Here is a 19,491-nt window from a genome sequence, read left to right on the forward strand (position 1 = left end):
CAGGAGCGGCCGCCGCCCGGCCGGGGCCGCCCAGACTCACAGCGCCCCCTGCAGCGCGGGGGGACCGGCCGCGCGGCCCCGGCCCGGCACCGCCCCGCCCCCGGCCCCCCGCCGCCCGAATCCCCGCCCCCGCGCCACCCTCCCTCTCCCAGGTCTGGCGTGACGGCTCCGCGCCGGGCCTCCGCACCCACAGACTGCTGCCTCAGAGCCGTACTCCTCATGGACCCTTTCAGGACTGTCCTGGAGACACCTAGCCCAAGCCCTCCACCCTCTTACTACCCCGAGTTTACCCACACCGTGCTCCCATACTGACCCTGCAATGACCCTCCTGTCACCCAACCTGCTGCCTTCGGTTTCCTCCCCGACGATTGTTATCACTCAGAGCATCCCCTACCTCAAGGTTTCCCCATCCACTCCAGTGACCCTGTCCCCACCCCCTACCCTGCTACCCTGTCACCAATGGACTCCTCAACCTCAAGGCTCCCCCTTCTCTCTTCATCCAGGGTCTTCCTCACAAAACCCCCCCTCTTACACTCCCTCCCAGATTCCTTTGCAGAGGTTCCCGAAGAGCCCTCTGAATGTTCACTTCCCGTACTTGGTTAAGCTGGAGTTGACCAAGTTGCTCACTTCAAGTTCCTATTTTTCCTTTTGTAATTAATAAGCAATCTGTGGGGAGACACTTTGACCCTATGTCAATACCCTGTTTTTGCTTGGGAAGACAGAGAATAGGAGAATTGTGAGAGTCCTGCCTGAAGGGACAGGCTAGGGGTTGGGCATGGACTGAGGGTGGGGTGGCCAACCAAACTTTGGCCTATTTTACTAAATTGCCTTTAGCACTTAACACTTCTCTCTGATCTGGGCTGTTCTTCCGTCTTGGTTTCCTACCCTAGATCCTTTATCAACAGACCTTCCTCACTCAGCCCAGGTTGCTCTGACTCCAATCCTTTTTTACATTCTGTGTTCTAGATGAGACCCTGCTAACTCCTTGACATAATTAAGAGCACAGACAGTGGAGTCAGATCCATGGAGGTTTGAATCTCAGCTCTGTTTACAAGCCGTGTGACTTTGGGTTCATAACTTAACCTCTCTGTGCTGTAGATTTTACAGTATGAAAACAATAATGACCCTATTTCACAGGGCTATGGGAAGAATTAGGCAAGGAAAACCATGTAAAACTCTTAAAACCACATTTAGTAGACACTAAGTGCTCAATATTATACTATTACCAGACCCAGGGCCTTTCTCCTGGCACTTTTCCCTCCCTGAGACCACCACACACCCATCTTTCAGTCCCTTCCACCCTCCAAGCTTGGCCAGGGCCACGTCTCCCTTCCCATGCCCGATTCCTTTTCCCTTTTCAAGTCTGACCTTTAAGTTCACTTTCAATGTTAGAGGTGAGACTTTTCTATCTCAGCACCCTATCTACATCCTTGAGAAAACTGCATGTTTTGTACTTACTTGTTTCCTAGGTTTTTGTGTCTCCTCCACTGCAAAAACGGCACGAGAGTGAGGACAAGTGTGGATGCTGATTACTGGCTTATCCAGCATTTGTGACATTTAGAGGCTTTCAAGGAATTCAGTGGTACCCCACAGGTCACTTAACTACAATGTGGAGGTCACCACTTCAACCAGGAATTAAACTTACTGTCAGTAAGGGATCAACTGACCCTCTGACATGATGCACCAAGAGCCGTGACATCTGCCAAAAATGTTTAACTTGAATCCAATCATGAGGACACAATCGGACAAATCCAAGCTTGGGACTGTTCTGTAAAATAGCTGGTCTGGACTCTTCACAAGTATCACTGTCACAAGGGAAAACAATGCAAAACTCCAAAGTAGTGTTCTTGGTTAAAGGAGCCTGAGGGACATCACTCAGTGAGCTGTGTAATTCTGGACTGGATTCTAGATAGAAAAGACAGGAAGAAAGAAGGCAGGGAGGGAGGGGGAAAGAAGGGGAGGAGAAAGAATACAGCTAAATGGATACTACGGGGACTGTAGGGGAAATTTTAATATATATAGACCGTACATCACATAATAGTTTTGAGTTAATGTTAAATTTTGTCACTGTGAGGATTATATTGCAGTTATGCAGGAGAATCTCTTGATTTTAGGAGTTACATGCCAAGTATTTAGGGAGAGAGCATCATGATACCTACAACTTACTCTCAAATGGTTCTCTGGGAAAACGTGGGTTCCTGAAAACACCAGCGTACCCGGGGAGGAGACAGCAATTAGGGAGAGATGTTGACAGTTGGAGATTGTAGTTGAAGACTAAATGAGCTTGCAACTTTTTGATAGAGTTGAAAATTTTCTAAACAAAAACTGGAAAAATAAATAAATAAAGCATTCATGGAATAAGTGGTCTTTGGGATTTAATTCCCAAATCTGCAAAACTCTTTAGATGTTAAGAAGATGCATTCTCAAGCTCTTCATGCAGCCTTAGGATTTCTTTCTGACTGGTCTCTCTGAACTAGTCTAGATCAGAGGTTCTTAATTCTGAGTGTTTGGATGAGCAGAAGCTCCCCGGGCACTGATACAACACAGCACACTGGCGCTTGGTAAAGCTGGCTCTTCTTATTAATGGTAGGTGACTAATAAATACATTACTGCAGCCAATAATTATTACAATAATGAGAAATTTATTAAACCACATCACTCTTCTTACAAAATTACAGTTAATATGGGGTGGGAGGTGGTGGTGGTGTTGGGAAGTGGGACTTCTGCATGTTGACTGTTAACGCCGTGCCCTTCTTATAGACCTGGCTCTGCCACCAAGCTTCCATGTGGTTGTCTTCGCACTAGGTTCCAGCCGCCTAATTTTCGGCGGGGAGCAACCCTGTTCTTCATCAGAGTCTTAAGAACTATGAGGTCTCTTCGGAGCCCACCTGGGGAGTGGCTTCTCTTCCAACTTTGCTGGGGTGGGCATGGGTGCCATCACATAGGCCTGGTAGCCACCAACGAGGGGGATGGTCTGTCCATTCCAGTAGAACTGGGCTTCAACATGCCCTTTGTCGATGAGGTGGTATTAAGTGGGTGTAGCCGAAGGGGAAGCCGCCACCGCTGCTGCTAAGAAAACCAGAACTGATCAGTTACTCTTCCTGTACACCATGTCCTGCCAGAACCTTCCCTCTGTCATGTCTCTTTCAGTTTCTGGCTGAAGCCATTCGATCTGCTTGGCATCTAAAACCCAGACTTGGGCCATCACCTGTATGAATCCCCTAGAGAAGCGATGTTGGCTGCAAATGCAATTCCGTGGAGCCTGTGGCAGCAGGAGAGTAGGAAATCTGTTCCCCATTCCCAGAAAAAAACACAACCTGAAAATGATTGCAATGCAATCAGGATCCCCTCCATCTCTCCCGTCCACAACAGAGGAAACATTTGTTAAAGTCTGTCACTTCTGAGGCAGTTTTAGTGGAAATACCTTTCAAGTTTTGGAAAAAAGAATCTTACACGAATCAGTTAAGAACCCCTCTCCCTTTGAGCCCCATCTGTGTTGCCTTTTTCAACCACGCTGAGCTCTAGCCCTCTGATACTTCCATGTAGATTTGAAAAAGGCAAATCCCAAAGCAGAGTGACCAGGAGGCTCAGGCCAGAATGTGGGTACCTAGTCTAGGCCCACATCAGCGCAACCTCTGGGACGTCTTTTCCTCAGCCGTTAGGTCTCAGTTTCCCTTTATCACTCCCCTTGGCTCTTCTGCTCTTCCCATCAGTATGACACCCTTTTTCCCCCTACTCAGAGGCTCAGTCTGGGATGTGTCTGAGGGCACCCATGTGGACAGCATGGTGAAGGGGCCCAGGTTGGAAGGTGAGGTTATGAGTGTCCCTCAACAGCTCTTCCTCAAACTGCTCCGTTTACACAAAAATGCTCTTGACTTTTGCTAAGAGGCCAATCACCACACTGGCTCTTCTGCTGGTCCTAGAACAGGCCAGCCTCATTCCTACGTCAGGATCATTCACTTGCCATTTCCCCAAGGGTCCAGAAGGAAACATTTGTAGCCCAAAGGTGGAGGGAAGGCTACATTTATAAGATTAGAAACTTTCTGAACACTTGCCCCGGGATGACATTTCACTTGCCCTCAGCAGTGAGCAGGAACACAGGTATTAGTTAACAGCTGGGGAAGTTCTGACGTGTTGTGGGCAAGCCTGAAAGAAGCAGCCAGATAGCAGCCAGGTGAGGCTGTGTGCCCACTAGTAGACTCTTGTACAGATGCCCCGCCTAGGCCTACCTGCTGTGTAGCCCTCCCAGGGCACAGAGAAGAAGTTACACTGGATGTAAATCCAGTCAGACATTCTCAGGCAGCTAGACTGCTATCTGGTCTCAAACTGGTAGGAGGGCTTCTCCAAGAGCACTAGGTTTGCGTGGTCACGCTGCCACGGCAACAGTGAGGTCATCGATACCCAGTGAGGTCACGTGCGCAATCTTGCGACTCGAGGGGCAGGCTCCAGGCTCTCTTGTGGAAGAGAGCAGGGTGGAAGCAGAGGGGCACCCTACCTGGCCCTTCCATCTAGCCCTCCGTATCCATGCCTTAGGCTACGGAGGGGGCGGCCTAGAATTTTAACTGTAGGAACTGGCCCATCTGAAATGTATCTGGGAGCAACCTGAGCCTTGATTCTGCTCCTAGACGGCCTGCTGGTGACAGGCCTGCCCTCCACACCCAGCCGAACTGATTGTTACTGTGGACTCTGGAGTTCACCTTGGTTTAACTACTCAGCAACTCTACTGACCAGCAGGGAGCCACTGGTATTTAACCTCTGTGCCTCAGTGTCCTAGTCCCTAAAGCAAACACCTCAGGGGCTCCTGTGAGAACTGACCACACAGCACACCTGCAGAGCTTAGCCCTCCAGTAGGCACACACTGAATGATGGGAGCCGTTACTATTGCTTTTGCACAGGCAGCTTCCATGTGTAGAATGTCTTCCTGCACTTTTGATCACAGCTAATTCCTCTGCCTCCTGGTAGTCTCAGCTTATATGGGACCTCTTCCAGGAAAGCTTCTGTGAGGCCCCATCCCCAAAGCCTGGATCAGAGACCTCCTCTGGGCTCCCAGTGCCCTGACAAGACCCCACCCCTCAGCTTTGATTGATAAGGGTTATAAGTTTCCCCCTCTTCCAAATTCAAGTTGGAAGAATGAAGGGATTCAGCTCTGCTATCAATACATGCCTTTTAGGCAAGTTCTCAGCCCCTGCTCCTTCTCAATGGGGATGATTCCCTGGTTCTGCTGACCACTTGAGTGTGGAAGTGGAGGGACCTCCAGAACCTGGGACTGTCCGCCGTGGGGGTCTCCAGAAGGGAAGTGACTTCGGGGCTCCGCGGGGCAGAGCCCGACTCGGAAGACTGAAACGTCTTGGGTGATCAAGCCCTCATTATCCCCCTCGGCCCCGCTGCCTCCACTTCAGGCAGGCCCATCAGCCCCTCCCACTTCTAGAGCAGAGCTAAGACCCCGCCCAGCAGCCCCAACCTTGCCAAGCACCTGGCTGCCCTGAGGCCTCTCCGACCCGACATCGCGCACCAGCTCCTGCTCCCGCTCTGGCTCAGTCTCAGGACCATGGGGCGTCCTGTCGGTGGATCCTCGCGCGCCACGCAGCCGCGCCAGCTCTCGGCCCCGCGCCTCGCACTCGCCCTGCGCATAAGACATTCAACCTTGAGAATTTCTACAACCACTCTCATTGTTAGTGATGTTAATGGCCTCAAATACTTCACTATACTTTCCCCGACCAAATTTTCGAACCAGTTGGTAATCATCTTGATTACTGTAAAGGCAAGAGTGACACATAAATGCCAGGATTTGGGATTAACCAAGCCTATGCCCACTATACCTTCCTCCAGCCGCTTCCATTAATCAAGCACTTGGAAGTGTCTATACATCACGCCACAACTCATTCCCTAAATGAAAGGCACAACATAAACTTGGCTCCTTTCGCTCTGCACACAGCTCCTAACCTAACTGGTCTCTCCTAACTTGGGGAGATGAGGTAGAAAGGCACTGCTCTGAGACGACCTAGAGGGGTGGGCAAAGCACCCATCCTGGAGGGCGCCACAACATCTGCCTTACACTTCACACCCGGAAGGTAGACAGCGCCTGCTGAGAATGTGGATGTCTTTAAAAATCTTCCTCCCACCCAGCCTCATTTCAAAAAGCTAAAAAGGCAGACAATTTTAATAGCTCAAGAGGACAGCTGCTGACTTCCCACCCCAATAGAAACCCAAAAGTGCGAGAAGGAAGGGCTGCTCCCTCATTTGCACCAGGCTCTGGTCCCCGGACCCTCAGTTCTCAGTAAGAGAGCATTCCTTGGGGTAAGGGGGAGGAGGGTGCACCAGGCGAGGAGAAAGGGAAGAAAAGGGCGGCGGGTGGGGTGGGGGAGATGAGGGCAAATGCAAAAGAGAAGACTCCTGCCTCCGACCCCAGACCCAAGGAGGCCCAGCGGAGGCGGAGGGCGGCTTGCGCTGGGGGGCGGCCGGGAGGGCAGGGCAGGGGAGGGGGTAAGAGGGCTCGGCGGCGGGGGGAGGGGAGCGGCGGCGGCTTTACCCCCAGCTTGGGACGTAAGCCTCGTAGTCCCAGTACTCGCGGCTCCGCAGGCTGTTCACCTCGGCGTAGACCCGGGCCCTGCTGCCCGCGGCCGGGCCGGGCATGGCGGGTGGGACCGGGGGGCGCCGCGGGGTGCAGAGGGCGGCGGCGGCGCGGCTGGGGGCGCGGGGCGGCGGGCGGAGGAGACGGCGGGCCGCAGGGCGCTGGAGGAGGCGGCGGAGGAGCGCGGCGGAGGACGGCAGCGCCAGGCCGGGCCCGCGGGGGCGGGCGGGCTGGGGGCGCGGGGGGCGCCGGCCGAGCCGGCCCGGCCCTAGAACGGCCCGCGGGGCGGTGAGGCGGCGGGGCGGGCGGCGCTCGTGCTCCGCGGCGGTCTCCGCTCGGTTCGCGGCCCCGAGGCGGCGGGGGCAGCTGCGGCCACACCAGCAGCAGCAGCCGCCAGCCGGGAAAGGGGCAGCGGCGGCGGCGGCGACGAAAGAGGAGGAGGAGGAGGAGAAAACCCGGAAAGGGGCCGCGCTCACCAGGAGCGGCCGCCGCCCGGCCGGGGCCGCCCAGACTCACAGCGCCCCCTGCAGCGCGGGGGGACCGGCCGCGCGGCCCCGGCCCGGCACCGCCCCGCCCCCGGCCCCCCGCCGCCCGAATCCCCGCCCCCGCGCCACCCTCCCTCTCCCAGGTCTGGCGTGACGGCTCCGCGCCGGGCCTCCGCACCCACAGACTGCTGCCTCAGAGCCGTACTCCTCATGGACCCTTTCAGGACTGTCCTGGAGACACCTAGCCCAAGCCCTCCACCCTCTTACTACCCCGAGTTTACCCACACCGTGCTCCCATACTGACCCTGCAATGACCCTCCTGTCACCCAACCTGCTGCCTTCGGTTTCCTCCCCGACGATTGTTATCACTCAGAGCATCCCCTACCTCAAGGTTTCCCCATCCACTCCAGTGACCCTGTCCCCACCCCCTACCCTGCTACCCTGTCACCAATGGACTCCTCAACCTCAAGGCTCCCCCTTCTCTCTTCATCCAGGGTCTTCCTCACAAAACCCCCCCTCTTACACTCCCTCCCAGATTCCTTTGCAGAGGTTCCCGAAGAGCCCTCTGAATGTTCACTTCCCGTACTTGGTTAAGCTGGAGTTGACCAAGTTGCTCACTTCAAGTTCCTATTTTTCCTTTTGTAATTAATAAGCAATCTGTGGGGAGACACTTTGACCCTATGTCAATACCCTGTTTTTGCTTGGGAAGACAGAGAATAGGAGAATTGTGAGAGTCCTGCCTGAAGGGACAGGCTAGGGGTTGGGCATGGACTGAGGGTGGGGTGGCCAACCAAACTTTGGCCTATTTTACTAAATTGCCTTTAGCACTTAACACTTCTCTCTGATCTGGGCTGTTCTTCCGTCTTGGTTTCCTACCCTAGATCCTTTATCAACAGACCTTCCTCACTCAGCCCAGGTTGCTCTGACTCCAATCCTTTTTTACATTCTGTGTTCTAGATGAGACCCTGCTAACTCCTTGACATAATTAAGAGCACAGACAGTGGAGTCAGATCCATGGAGGTTTGAATCTCAGCTCTGTTTACAAGCCGTGTGACTTTGGGTTCATAACTTAACCTCTCTGTGCTGTAGATTTTACAGTATGAAAACAATAATGACCCTATTTCACAGGGCTATGGGAAGAATTAGGCAAGGAAAACCATGTAAAACACTTAAAACCACATTTAGTAGACACTAAGTGCTCAATATTATACTATTACCAGACCCAGGGCCTTTCTCCTGGCACTTTTCCCTCCCTGAGACCACCACACACCCATCTTTCAGTCCCTTCCACCCTCCAAGCTTGGCCAGGGCCACGTCTCCCTTCCCATGCCCGATTCCTTTTCCCTTTTCAAGTCTGACCTTTAAGTTCACTTTCAATGTTAGAGGTGAGACTTTTCTATCTCAGCACCCTATCTACATCCTTGAGAAAACTGCATGTTTTGTACTTACTTGTTTCCTAGGTTTTTGTCTGTCTCCTCCACTGCAAAAACGGCACGAGAGTGAGGACAAGTGTGGATGCTGATTACTGGCTTATCCAGCATTTGTGACATTTAGAGGCTTTCAAGGAATTCAGTGGTACCCCACAGGTCACTTAACTACAATGTGGAGGTCACCACTTCAACCAGGAATTAAACTTACTGTCAATAAGGGATCAACTGACCCTCTGACATGATGCACCAAGAGCCGTGACATCTGCCAAAAATGTTTAACTTGAATCCAATCATGAGGACACAATCGGACAAATCCAAGCTTGGGACTGTTCTGTAAAATAGCTGGTCTGGACTCTTCACAAGTATCACTGTCACAAGGGAAAACAATGCAAAACTCCAAAGTAGTGTTCTTGGTTAAAGGAGCCTGAGGGACATCACTCAGTGAGCTGTGTAATTCTGGACTGGATTCTAGATAGAAAAGACAGGAAGAAAGAAGGCAGGGAGGGAGGGGGGGAAGAAGGGGAGGAGAAAGAATACAGCTAAATGGATACTATGGGGACTGTAGGGGAAATTTTAATATATATAGACCGTACATCACATAATAGTTTTGAGTTAATGTTAAATTTTGTCACTGTGAGGATTATATTGCAGTTATGCAGGAGAATCTCTTGATTTTAGGAGTTACATGCCAAGTATTTAGGGAGAGAGCATCATGATACCTACAACTTACTCTCAAATGGTTCTCTGGGAAAACGTGGGTTCCTGAAAACACCAGCGTACCCGGGGAGGAGACAGCAGTTAGGGAGAGATGTTGACAGTTGGAGATTGTAGTTGAAGACTAAACGAGCTTGCAACTTTTTGATAAGAGCTGAAAATTTTCTAAACAAAAACTGGAAAAATAAATAAATAAAGCATTCATGGAATAAGTGGTCTTTGGGATTTAATTCCCAAATCTGCAAAACTCTTTAGACCTTGAGAAGATGCATTCTCAAGCTCTTCATGCAGCCTTAGGATTTCTTTCTGACTGGTCTCTGTGAACTAGTCTAGATCAGAGGTTCTTAATTCTGAGTCTTTGGATGAGCTTCCTGTCCACCAGGATCCCTCACACACACTCTGTGCAATAGGATGGTTATTATGTGTGTGTGCATATGTGTACATATTCACATTCTTTCCTTAGCATCCATCAGAATCTCAAAGGAAGCCATGACCCAAAAATGGTTCCAAACCGCTGGTCTAACTACTAGGTCTAACCCTGGCCAAGGCCCCATTTCTCACCTCCACCCTCGCCCACCTCTGACCCCACCCACCCTCCCTGCACCTTACTCCCATCCCTCACCACCTAACCCACATTCATCTCATGTAACCTGGTCCCACACCTGCCGGGATGCCCGAGAAGTCACCCACACATCGCTCTGGTGCAACATGCTCCTGGATTTGGCTGACATCTCACTAACTCAGGCCTGGAACCTGCGATCAGTCCTCCCACAGCCAAATGGAGTATATTTTTATGATTTGGTGGTAGGTAGATTGGACACCCCATGGAATTGGCAGAGACTCACTGCTCTCCTTCCTGCCAGTCTGCCATGCACCCTGCCTGGTGTGAATTAAAACAGGTAACTGGCAATGTTACCAATGCAACCCTCACTGAAGGAGTAAGTTGCACTTGAATGTGGAAAGGGACAGCCACTGGCTCCTCAGGGTTGGGTGACAGGGCAGGGCGGTTCAGTGCCAGGATCAACTTCTAATTACTCTGTATGTGTGAGTTTTGGGGGTGAGTATAATTCAAGGTTTCAAAAGGGGAAATGAAAGATGGCCTCTTGAGTCAAATGACCTAGTAATTTCATATCAACTCCTATGCCCCGGTGTTCTGTCCAAACACCAAAAACAGACATAAAACAAAACTACCCCTGAGACCAAAACCAAACAAAAAATTGAAACTCTTGAAAGAACACCTTCTATCTTCACAAGTCCTATTTCTAAAATATTTGTAAGGTTCACAGGCTTTTATCCTGTATTGCTGGTTCTAAGAACCTAGCCCAAGAAAATAATGTAAATTATGATCAAAGAATTGTTAATAGTGACAATTTGTGTTCAATATTATTGAATCCTGCAAAAACCCTGAGACTAAAAACGATCGAGTTTATACTTTAAGTGGGTGAATTGTATGGTATGTAAATTATATCTCAAGAAAGGTGTTAAGAAAACCCTATGAAATTGGAGCTGTTTTAAGGATCCCCTTTTTTGCAGCCGAGAAAGTTAAGGCTAATGACACTGATGATTAAGGCAGAGGCTGGATTTGAACTCAGGCTTTCTGACAGCCAAGTCCACTTCCTTATTCCCTTTCTGATTCAATATATCCTCCCAGAAGACCCAAAGATGTTCATTATGAAAATCATTGTCTTTAATCATGAAAATGATTAAAACCCAAATATCCCAAATTGGGGGACCAGTTAAATAAGTAGTGGTATTATCTCTACAGTGAAATATTAGGCTTTAAAAATTATGATTATCAGGAATTTTTAGGGATGAGAAAAATTTTATTATTATAATGTTTTTAAATTAGTTTAGAGTTCTTTAAAAGTTACAAAAGTAATTGTGATAAACAGAATAATGCCACCCTCCCTGCCTCATTATTCCCCAGAGACAGCTCCTTCCTAATCTCTGTAATTTGTGAATATGTGAATAAGGAGATTTGCAGATGAGATTAAGAGTTTTGAGATGGGGTGAGGATCATATGGGTCCTTCTAAGTGAAAGAGGGAGGCAGAGAATCAGGAAGTAGATGTGATGGAAGCAGAGGTCAGGATGATGTGATTTCTGGCTTTAAAGAAGGAAAGTGGCCATGAGCTAAGAACTGTAGAAGCAGCCTCTAGAAGCTGGAAAAGACAAGGAAATGGATTCTCACCTAGTCCCTCCATAAGGAATACTACCCTGCCAACATCTTGATTTTAGTCCAATGAGACCCATTTTGGACTTCTGATCTCTTACACTATAAGACAATAACATAGAGTTGTTTTAAGCCACTAAATTTGTGTAATTTGTTACAGCAGCAAGAGGTAATTCATCAATAGGTAGTACATGGTTCCTCCACATTTTTCAAGAAATTCGGAAATCAGCGAGGTAAAAGGGGAAAGGTGTCTCTGTTTACCTTTCACATTCCCACAGTTCACTATATGTCTTTCCAGGCCTCCTTCTTTGCAGTAAAAACAAATACTATAATCTATGTTCTTTCATTTTGCTTTGCTTTGTTTCAAAGCAGGCTATGAAAGTGTCAGCATATATTTAGTAGGTAAGTTTTTAGGCATGTAATAAATACATAGAAAAAAAACTGGAAGGAAATGCATTAAGTGCCTCCGAGTCTTGGAATCATTTGATTTTCCTTTTATAATCAGAAAAAATAACCGATGTTTATAGGCTGACTATCCTAGTCCTTCCCCCAACAACTTTTGGGTTAATGGGGGCTTTTCACCACTTGGGAAATGGAGAGGGTAGGGGAGTAAGGTCTTAAATTCTCTCTGTAATCCAAGGACCCCACAAAAAATGCCGGACTTTCACCTCTGGGTGCCTTTGAAGCTCCAGACATGTGAATAAAATGTATTGATTAGGGCCCCACTGGCTGCACCCCACCTGGGTACAACATTCACACACAAGTTCCTGGAGAATATCATGTTTTGATTCTTTTTTTCCTAATCATCCTTAAAGTCAGACCCATTCTGTACTCCAACTAGAAACTTCCCTGGAGCGGGCTGAAGGGGATGACATACTGGCTCCCCAGGCTAGAAGCGACAAAAACAGAAATTTTCTGCTCATGCTCCAGTGGGGTCCCCTTTTATTCATCTTTGTCTAACTGGGAAGTGGAATACACTTTTACCCTTGTCCCTCACCCACTTATTCCCAGAAGCGCAGTGAACTCCAACCCTGCTAATACTCTCAGGGAGAGGTGGATAAACTCATTCAAACTAAAATGTGAATGACTGCTCTCTAAAAGGGATTTGCACTTTAAGGATGGTCAGAATTAGAAAAAGTCTTGAAGAAAGATATTTTGGGGGGATATTTTGGAAGCCAGGGTGTACTTCTCCAATAGCCACACCCACTCTGTGAGGCTGTGGTGGGCATTTGGAGGGGAGTGGGCAAATGTGGAGGGGGCATTTGTAGAGCTGAACTCTACAGTAGCAGGCTCCGAACCTCCTGGCAAGGCCCTTATAGTTCGCATTCATCCTCTTCCTGCCCAACTGCTCTTCCAAATTGTCCAGAATCACCATCAACTCCCACATCCCATTCATTACCAAGTCCAGCTTGGCTTTCTCTCCAGATGGTGGCTCACTTCCACCCTCTTGTCCTGCTCTCCACAGCCTTGGCTCTGATTTAAGCCTGCATCACCTCCTCCCTGGACTTCCTGCAGGTCCTTTTCTGCAGGGACTTCTGGGCTGTCAGACTCAGCCACGTGCTAATCCTGGGGTCCTTCTTCAGGGCTGGTGGCTAGAATCCAGTGGGTTCATAAACTTGGATGAAAAAATTACATCTTATTCCACTAACCTCTAAATAAAATGTAGCATTCTTTTCCGTTATGGATGTTGTAAAAACGAATACCCAAACCAACAAAGCACAGTGGTAGTAGCTCTGCCTGGGAGTTCGTCACCAGCAGAAACCACAGATACTTCCTTGTCAGTTTGCAGTTGGTGTAATTTTAAAGCAGGGAAGGTTGCTTCCCAGAAGGACCAGCTGCTCTGATGGTTTGAGGCAAAAGAACATGGAAGAATCCTCCTGATACTGGACTTTCCCCTGTATTCAGCTGCACTCTTCCTCACCTTAGGGCATCTGCTTAGAAGACTCTGAGGCTAAGATTTCCCAGCTTTTTATTCCCCTCAGTAGATACTGGCAACTATACTCCAAGGATTAAAAAACACAAAACAACAACAAAAAAGCAACTAACTGTAAAAGATGTTGCACCTACAAGCTCTACTCTTTGTTTTAGAGATGCACCAGTCTGGGATGCTTGTAGAAGTCTTCCCACGGGACAAGCAGATGACATGGAAAGACCAGATGCTACTGATGGGCCCTGTGAATTTGGGGACCTGCTGGCTCGGCTGCCCATAAGAGCACACAGTACAGCAGAATTCTCTGTGGATGACCTGCCAGCCCCAGAAAGCACAATCCAAGCCCAAGAAGAAAGTCAAAACCCCACACCCCTGCAGTGGGGACCAATCAATCCCGTCATTGAGAAAATGGAGGAGGAGACACAGAGGATAGGGAAAGAGATGGTGGGGAGATGATGGCCCTGGTTGCCAGTGCACTAGACATCGGTGACATGGCTGAACCATAGTGGAATCAAGCAGGGACTTATGGCCCTTAATCCAAGAAACGTGTCATTCTGCCAACACCATAATCCTTAGATCCCATTTTAATTTCACCATTTGCTCCACTAATGTCTTTCAGAGCAAAAACACCTCCTCCAGAATGACATCCATGCCACAGCCTCCAGAGCCACAGAACCACATTTACTTGCCACGTTTCCTTCTTTTAAATTAAGGTATAACTGACAAATAACATTGTATTAGTTTCCAGTGTACAATGTAATGAATCAATATTTGTAGATTTTGCAAACTGATCACCACATAAATGAAATCTAGCTGACATCCATGGCCACACGTGGTTATAGTTGCCTCATTTCCTTAATCTCTTTCAGTTTAAAACAATATCTCAGTTACTTTACAAAGCTTATAAGCCAGTTCTTTAGTTATTTTTTCCTCAGTTTGGGGTTGTTTGATGTTTCTTCTTGATTTGATTCGTATTGTTTATCTCTGGCAGCATGAAGAGAAATACTGCTGTGTTCTTCTCATCACATCCTATCAGGTGGTGTACAATTCCTATTTGTCCTATGCTTGAGGCATTAACTTCAATCTCTTGACTATCAAGGTAGCTTCTGAGAGATTTTTCCACTGTAAAGTTACTCTTTTTGCCTTTTTAAAGAATATATATTTCATGGGGAAGTATTTTGAAAACTGTGTAATTGCCCAGGTCCTCATCAAACTTCTTATTTATTTGTATTGGTATGGAATCCTGTGTTCCTATTATAATGACATTAACTGATTATAATTCATTGCCATCAGTTATTCTGATGTTCAAACTGTCCTTTATTTGGCCAGCAGAAGCCTCTGCAAGTCAGCTCCTGTATCCTTTTGATGTGTTCCTTCATCTTTTGAGCACTTTCTTATTTTTTGGCAAAAGAGATGTTCCAGGCTCATCTTGTACTTTTCCTGCCCCAGGCCTGGAATCAACCATCCTCCGAGGAGTCCTGATTCATTTTAGTGGAGAATAGTATTCAGAAATCCAGATCTGGGTACGAGGGTGTGCTCATTATTATTGGACTATTGCCACTCCCAGGCCTTCTCAAGTGGACTGCGCTAGAGAATATACGTATGTGCATGAGCGCGCGCACGCGCACACACACACACACACACACACACACACACACACACACACACACACCATTTCCATCTGTATTGACGACTCTCTCTCTCGATCTGTGTATATTGAAAGCCATGAATTCATTCCATGGCTCCATTTCCAATCTATTACCATAGAATTCATCCTAGTTTTTTCTTTTTCTATATTTGTAACCCTCTCTTCTGACAGTGAGCAATCTGGCACATGCAGGTCTCTTCTAAGTGGAGGAGGGAGTGTTAAGAAAGGTCTCTCTGAGGAGGTGACATTTAAGCTGAGACTTGAAGGAAACAAAGGCATAAGCCACACAGATTCTGGGAGAAGCGTGTTCTGGGCAGAATTCTGCAGTCATTGCCACGGTCCTGGCAGAAGTATGCTGGGGTGTCTGAGGAGCAGCGCGAGTCCTGTGGTTGAGCCCTGTCAGCCAGGCAGGACGGGATAGTTCAGTAGCTCCTTGTAGACCATTGTAAGGTCTTTGGTTTTTATAGTGATAAAGATAGGAACCCACTGGAGCATTTTGAATATCGGAGAGACATTGTTTTGTAAAGGATTGCTCTGACTCCAAATATGGAAGCAAGGAGACTAGTAGGGGAAATTGAGAATAAACCAGTGCGAGAGGCACAGCAGGGAAGGTGGTGAGAAATGGTCAGATTCAGTAATCCCCTTTAGGGGGAACCAACAGGATCTGTGCTGATTAGATGCGGCATGTGGAGTGTGAGAGCTAGGTGGTAGCACATGTGCTTTATGAGTATCTGTTAAACAAATAAAATGGAGCAAGTGTACACAAAGCTCTCTGCGCTACATGTGGCACATACGAGTCTTACATTTATCAGTGGATGAATGAAGGTGAAAACGTTCCCATCAGGCCCTTTTCCCTCATCTATTCGCCTCTGGCCTGGTGGGCCATCTTACAATGTTCCTCTGGAGCAGAGCTACCCCTTTTCAACCAAAGCTCCCTCCCATCCCTCCCCCACTCTTCCCAATGAGTCAAAACTCCCACTTCTTCTGGGCTCTGTCTCTGCAGGGTGTGGGGTGGCATCTGATAAGCTAATTCACAATGAGTTACTAACTTCTTGCAAGATGCCTACCCCTCCCAGACAGATTCACATTTTCAAAAGGCGGCAACTTATTTACTTAGCTCTGGGAATGTGGTGGAATCTCTCACAGTGTGGCAGTGTGGTGAAGGAGGTCTTTTATTCAGGGCAGCACTCAAATGACAACTTACAGAGGTTGGGGACCTCCTTGAAGGGGCCCAGCCCAGGGTCAGGCTGCATTCCTCCTTTCCCCTGCCTCCCACAGTTAACCCGGGCATTTACCATGAGGATGTGACCCACATTTGGCCAGAAGGTCACACATTCTATGTGCTTTCCTGCAAGGTGGGCAGGGCTTGGTGTAGCTACCCTGTCCCTTTGGGAGCCCCCAACTTTGGGATGGCTCAGCAGGGCAGTCTTCATTCATCCATCAGATTCAACCCACTAATAGACACACATAACCCTGAGGCCACTACACTGAGTGACTCAATTGTGTGCAAATTTCACTTCTGTGCAAGCTTGGTTTAAGAGGCCAGGCCACAAATGCACTTCATACCCACTAGATGGCTACAATCAAAAAGATAGTAACAAGTGTTGACAAGGACGAGGAGAAATTAGAACCCTCCTAACTCTGCTGATGGGAATGCAAAATGGTGCAATCACTTTGGAAAACATCTTGGCAGCTCCTAAAAATGTTAGATATATGGTTACCATATGACCCAGAAATTCCACTCCTAGGTATATAACCAATAGAAATGAAAACACATCTGCACAAAATAACTTGTAACTAATGTGTATAGCAGCATTTTTTAATAATAGCTAAAAAGTGGAAACAACTCATATATTCAACAGCTGATTAAAATAGGCTTCATATGTCCAGTGGGATATTAGAAAAAAAAAAAAAAAGAATGAAGGGCTGATACATGCTACAACATGGATGGACCTTGAAGATATGCTAAATGAAAGAAACAAGACAGAAAATACCCACATGTTGTATGATTCCATTTATAGAAAACTATCCAGAATAGACTCATACATGGAAACAGAGTATAGATGGCCAGTTGCCAGGGGCTGGGAGGAAATGGGAAGTGATGCTAACAAGTATAGGATTTCTTTTTTGCGGCAATGAAAATTCTAAAACCCATTGTTCAACTCTGCAAATATACCCCAAACTACAGAATTGGATACTTTAAATAGGTGTATGGTATGTGAACTATATTTCAATAAAGTAGTTATGTATTTTTAAAAATGAAAGCAAGGTAGAAGAAAAGAAAGAGAGGAAGGAAACGAGCAAGGAAGGAAGCAGCAGGGCCAGATGGGAGAGGAAACCTGGTCAGGTGCAGCGACTATTCTAATCAGGTCCTTGGGGACTGATCTCACCTTTCTAGAATGTGGGTCGAAGGGAAGAAGATGAGAGATGCCAAGGAGACCACAGAAACCGTGAAAGCTTTCCCTTAGGGAAATGTTGCACACAATTTGCTTGGGGAACCAGAGAAAAAATAGGGATATTAAGAAAAATTATCCCGAACTCAGAAACAAGGCCAAAGAGGGTCTCCGTGTCCTGTCAGTGCATGCTGGAGCATTGTCTAATTGACAGCTCTGGATTATTTCATTATCTAGGGGATGTACTTTGTTTAACTTGAACTTTCCTGTTGATTGGGGCCCAGAGTCTGTAAAGTTGTGTGCTAACTTGTAGAATTTTGTTTGGTAGAGATGCAAATGATTTTTGTCTAGTAGAAAGGATAACCCAAGGTTATGACTTTATTGCCTTGCAGGATATTAATCAATTTTGTCTCCCACCTAGCAAACTGGTTTTGATATGCCTTTCCTGATGGACTACAGAGCCGCTTTTCCTTAATTCTCCTTTGCACCGTTTTTTTCCATCCTGCTGATTCTCTTGTTAACAAGGTAGATGTATCTTAGGTATTTGTATGAAAGTCGTATTTGTAGTGTTCTTAAAGTTATACTTTGACAGGGAGCACAGGCCATTTGCTGTATTTCAAAAATGGCACCAACGATCAATACTGACAACCAATATATCACCTTAATCAGTGTAGACAACCAGAACTTGAGCCATAAGGTGAAGCCCTCTGGATGCACAAATAAGGAGCGATTGCACAGGACTCTGGTGTTTAAAGCAAGGAGAGACATTACAATGTTCTCATATGAAAAAGATGGGTTTTGCCAAACATTTTATACACACACACATAGGTAGGTATATATATATATATATATATGCATACATGTATATATATATATATATATATATATATATATATATATATACATGCATTTTACACAGAGGAAGAGGAAGAAAAAAAGGCCAGAAGGCTATAAGAGTAATCACCAACATTACGTCATCAGTGATTATCTGGAGGGGATCTCGAGAGAAATTTTAAATGTTTTTCCCTCTGCTTTTCTGTATTTTCCAATTTTCAACAGTAAATATGTATTACATTTGAAAGTTTTTAAAGATGCTTTAAAAGAAACCCAGGTGGAGGCCAAGGATGATGCTACACACCCTGCCCTACAACAAAGAATTATCTGGTCCACAGAGGCAGTAGTACCAAAGTCAAGGAATGCTGGTTTATAGCAGTGAAGCCAAAGGAAAAGAAAGCAGAATCTGAAGTGCCTGCACTGTAATTATAATTATCTACATACAGTTAAGGATATGCTTAAGGTTATGTATACCCCACCCCCACCAAATCCTGCTCCTGACCTCCAGGCACTCCTATGGGAAATCATCCCTTCCCTTGGGGGATAAGGAGTGAAAAACAGGTACATTTTTTCCTTCTCTGTCTTCTGGAATAGAATTTGTGTTCTCACCATGGAACGCGCAGCTATCATTCATAAAGAATGAGGAAGATCTACATATATATTGACATTGAAAGGTGTCCAGAATATATTAGGTGAGCAAAGGATATTCCCCAACAATATGTATAGCATGATCCATTTTTGTGCACAAAATAGAGCTATATATTTCCCATGGAAACAAATATGTACAAACAAAAACACAGAGAAAGGTGGGAAAGAATACACTCTGAAGAGATAACAGGCATAACCCATGAACCGCAGTGAGAGTGGACTCAGATGATGAGTAAAAATGAAGGCAGATTTTGTTCTGTTATTTTTTTCTCCCAAAGAAGGTGATTTTTTGTATTACTTGTGAAACTAAATTTTAAAAATTAAATGCACATTAAGAAACTGAGAAGACAATCCACAGATTGGGAAAAAATATTTGCAAAAGACACATCTGATGAACTATTATATAGTGTGTGTATATATATGTGTATATGAATATATATATGTATATATGAATATATATACTTTTTATGTATATATATGTACTTTATATATACATATGTACTAAAAATGTATATATATATAAAGTATATAAAGAACTCTTAAAACTCAACAATAGGAAAACAAATAACTCAATTAAAAAATGGGCCAAAGACCCTACCACTCATCTCACCAAAGAGGTCAGATGGCAAATAAGCATATGAAAAGATGTTCCACATCACATGTTATC

At 46.6% G+C, this 19,491-nt stretch overlaps 1 protein-coding gene across 1 annotated transcript; it reads right to left on the bottom strand.

Annotated features, from left to right (window-relative positions):
• Positions 1 to 2,622: 2,622 nt before the first annotated feature.
• On the bottom strand, positions 2,623 to 7,268 carry LOC140846991 (uncharacterized). The gene is made up of 4 exons (XM_073225611.1): positions 7,235 to 7,268; positions 6,589 to 7,082; positions 5,474 to 5,623; positions 2,623 to 3,069 (listed from the first exon to the last, which is right to left on the bottom strand). The coding sequence occupies exons 1-4, from the start codon at positions 7,266 to 7,268 to the stop codon at positions 2,938 to 2,940; spliced, it is 810 nt and encodes a 269-aa protein (XP_073081712.1). The 3' UTR covers positions 2,623 to 2,937.
• Between the last annotated feature and the right edge of the window lie 12,223 nt (positions 7,269 to 19,491).

The sequence above is a fragment of the Manis javanica genome, chromosome 17, assembly GCF_040802235.1.
Source record: "Manis javanica isolate MJ-LG chromosome 17, MJ_LKY, whole genome shotgun sequence".
NCBI lineage: Eukaryota > Metazoa > Chordata > Mammalia > Pholidota > Manidae > Manis > Manis javanica.

Bases quoted from the DNA above. Each gene is read 5' to 3' on its own strand.
- LOC140846991 (XM_073225611.1), bottom strand. From the start codon at position 7,268: ATGAGGAGTACGGCTCTGAGGCAGCAGTCTGTGG. The intron at 5,624-6,588 runs GTGAACAGCCTG...TCTTATGCGCAG, and splicing joins GGGCCCGGGTCTACGCCGAG to GGCGAGTGCGAGGCGCGGGG. The intron at 3,070-5,473 runs GTGCTTGGCAAG...TGGTTTTCTTAG, and splicing joins AGAGGCCTCAGGGCAGCCAG to CAGCAGCGGTGGCGGCTTCC.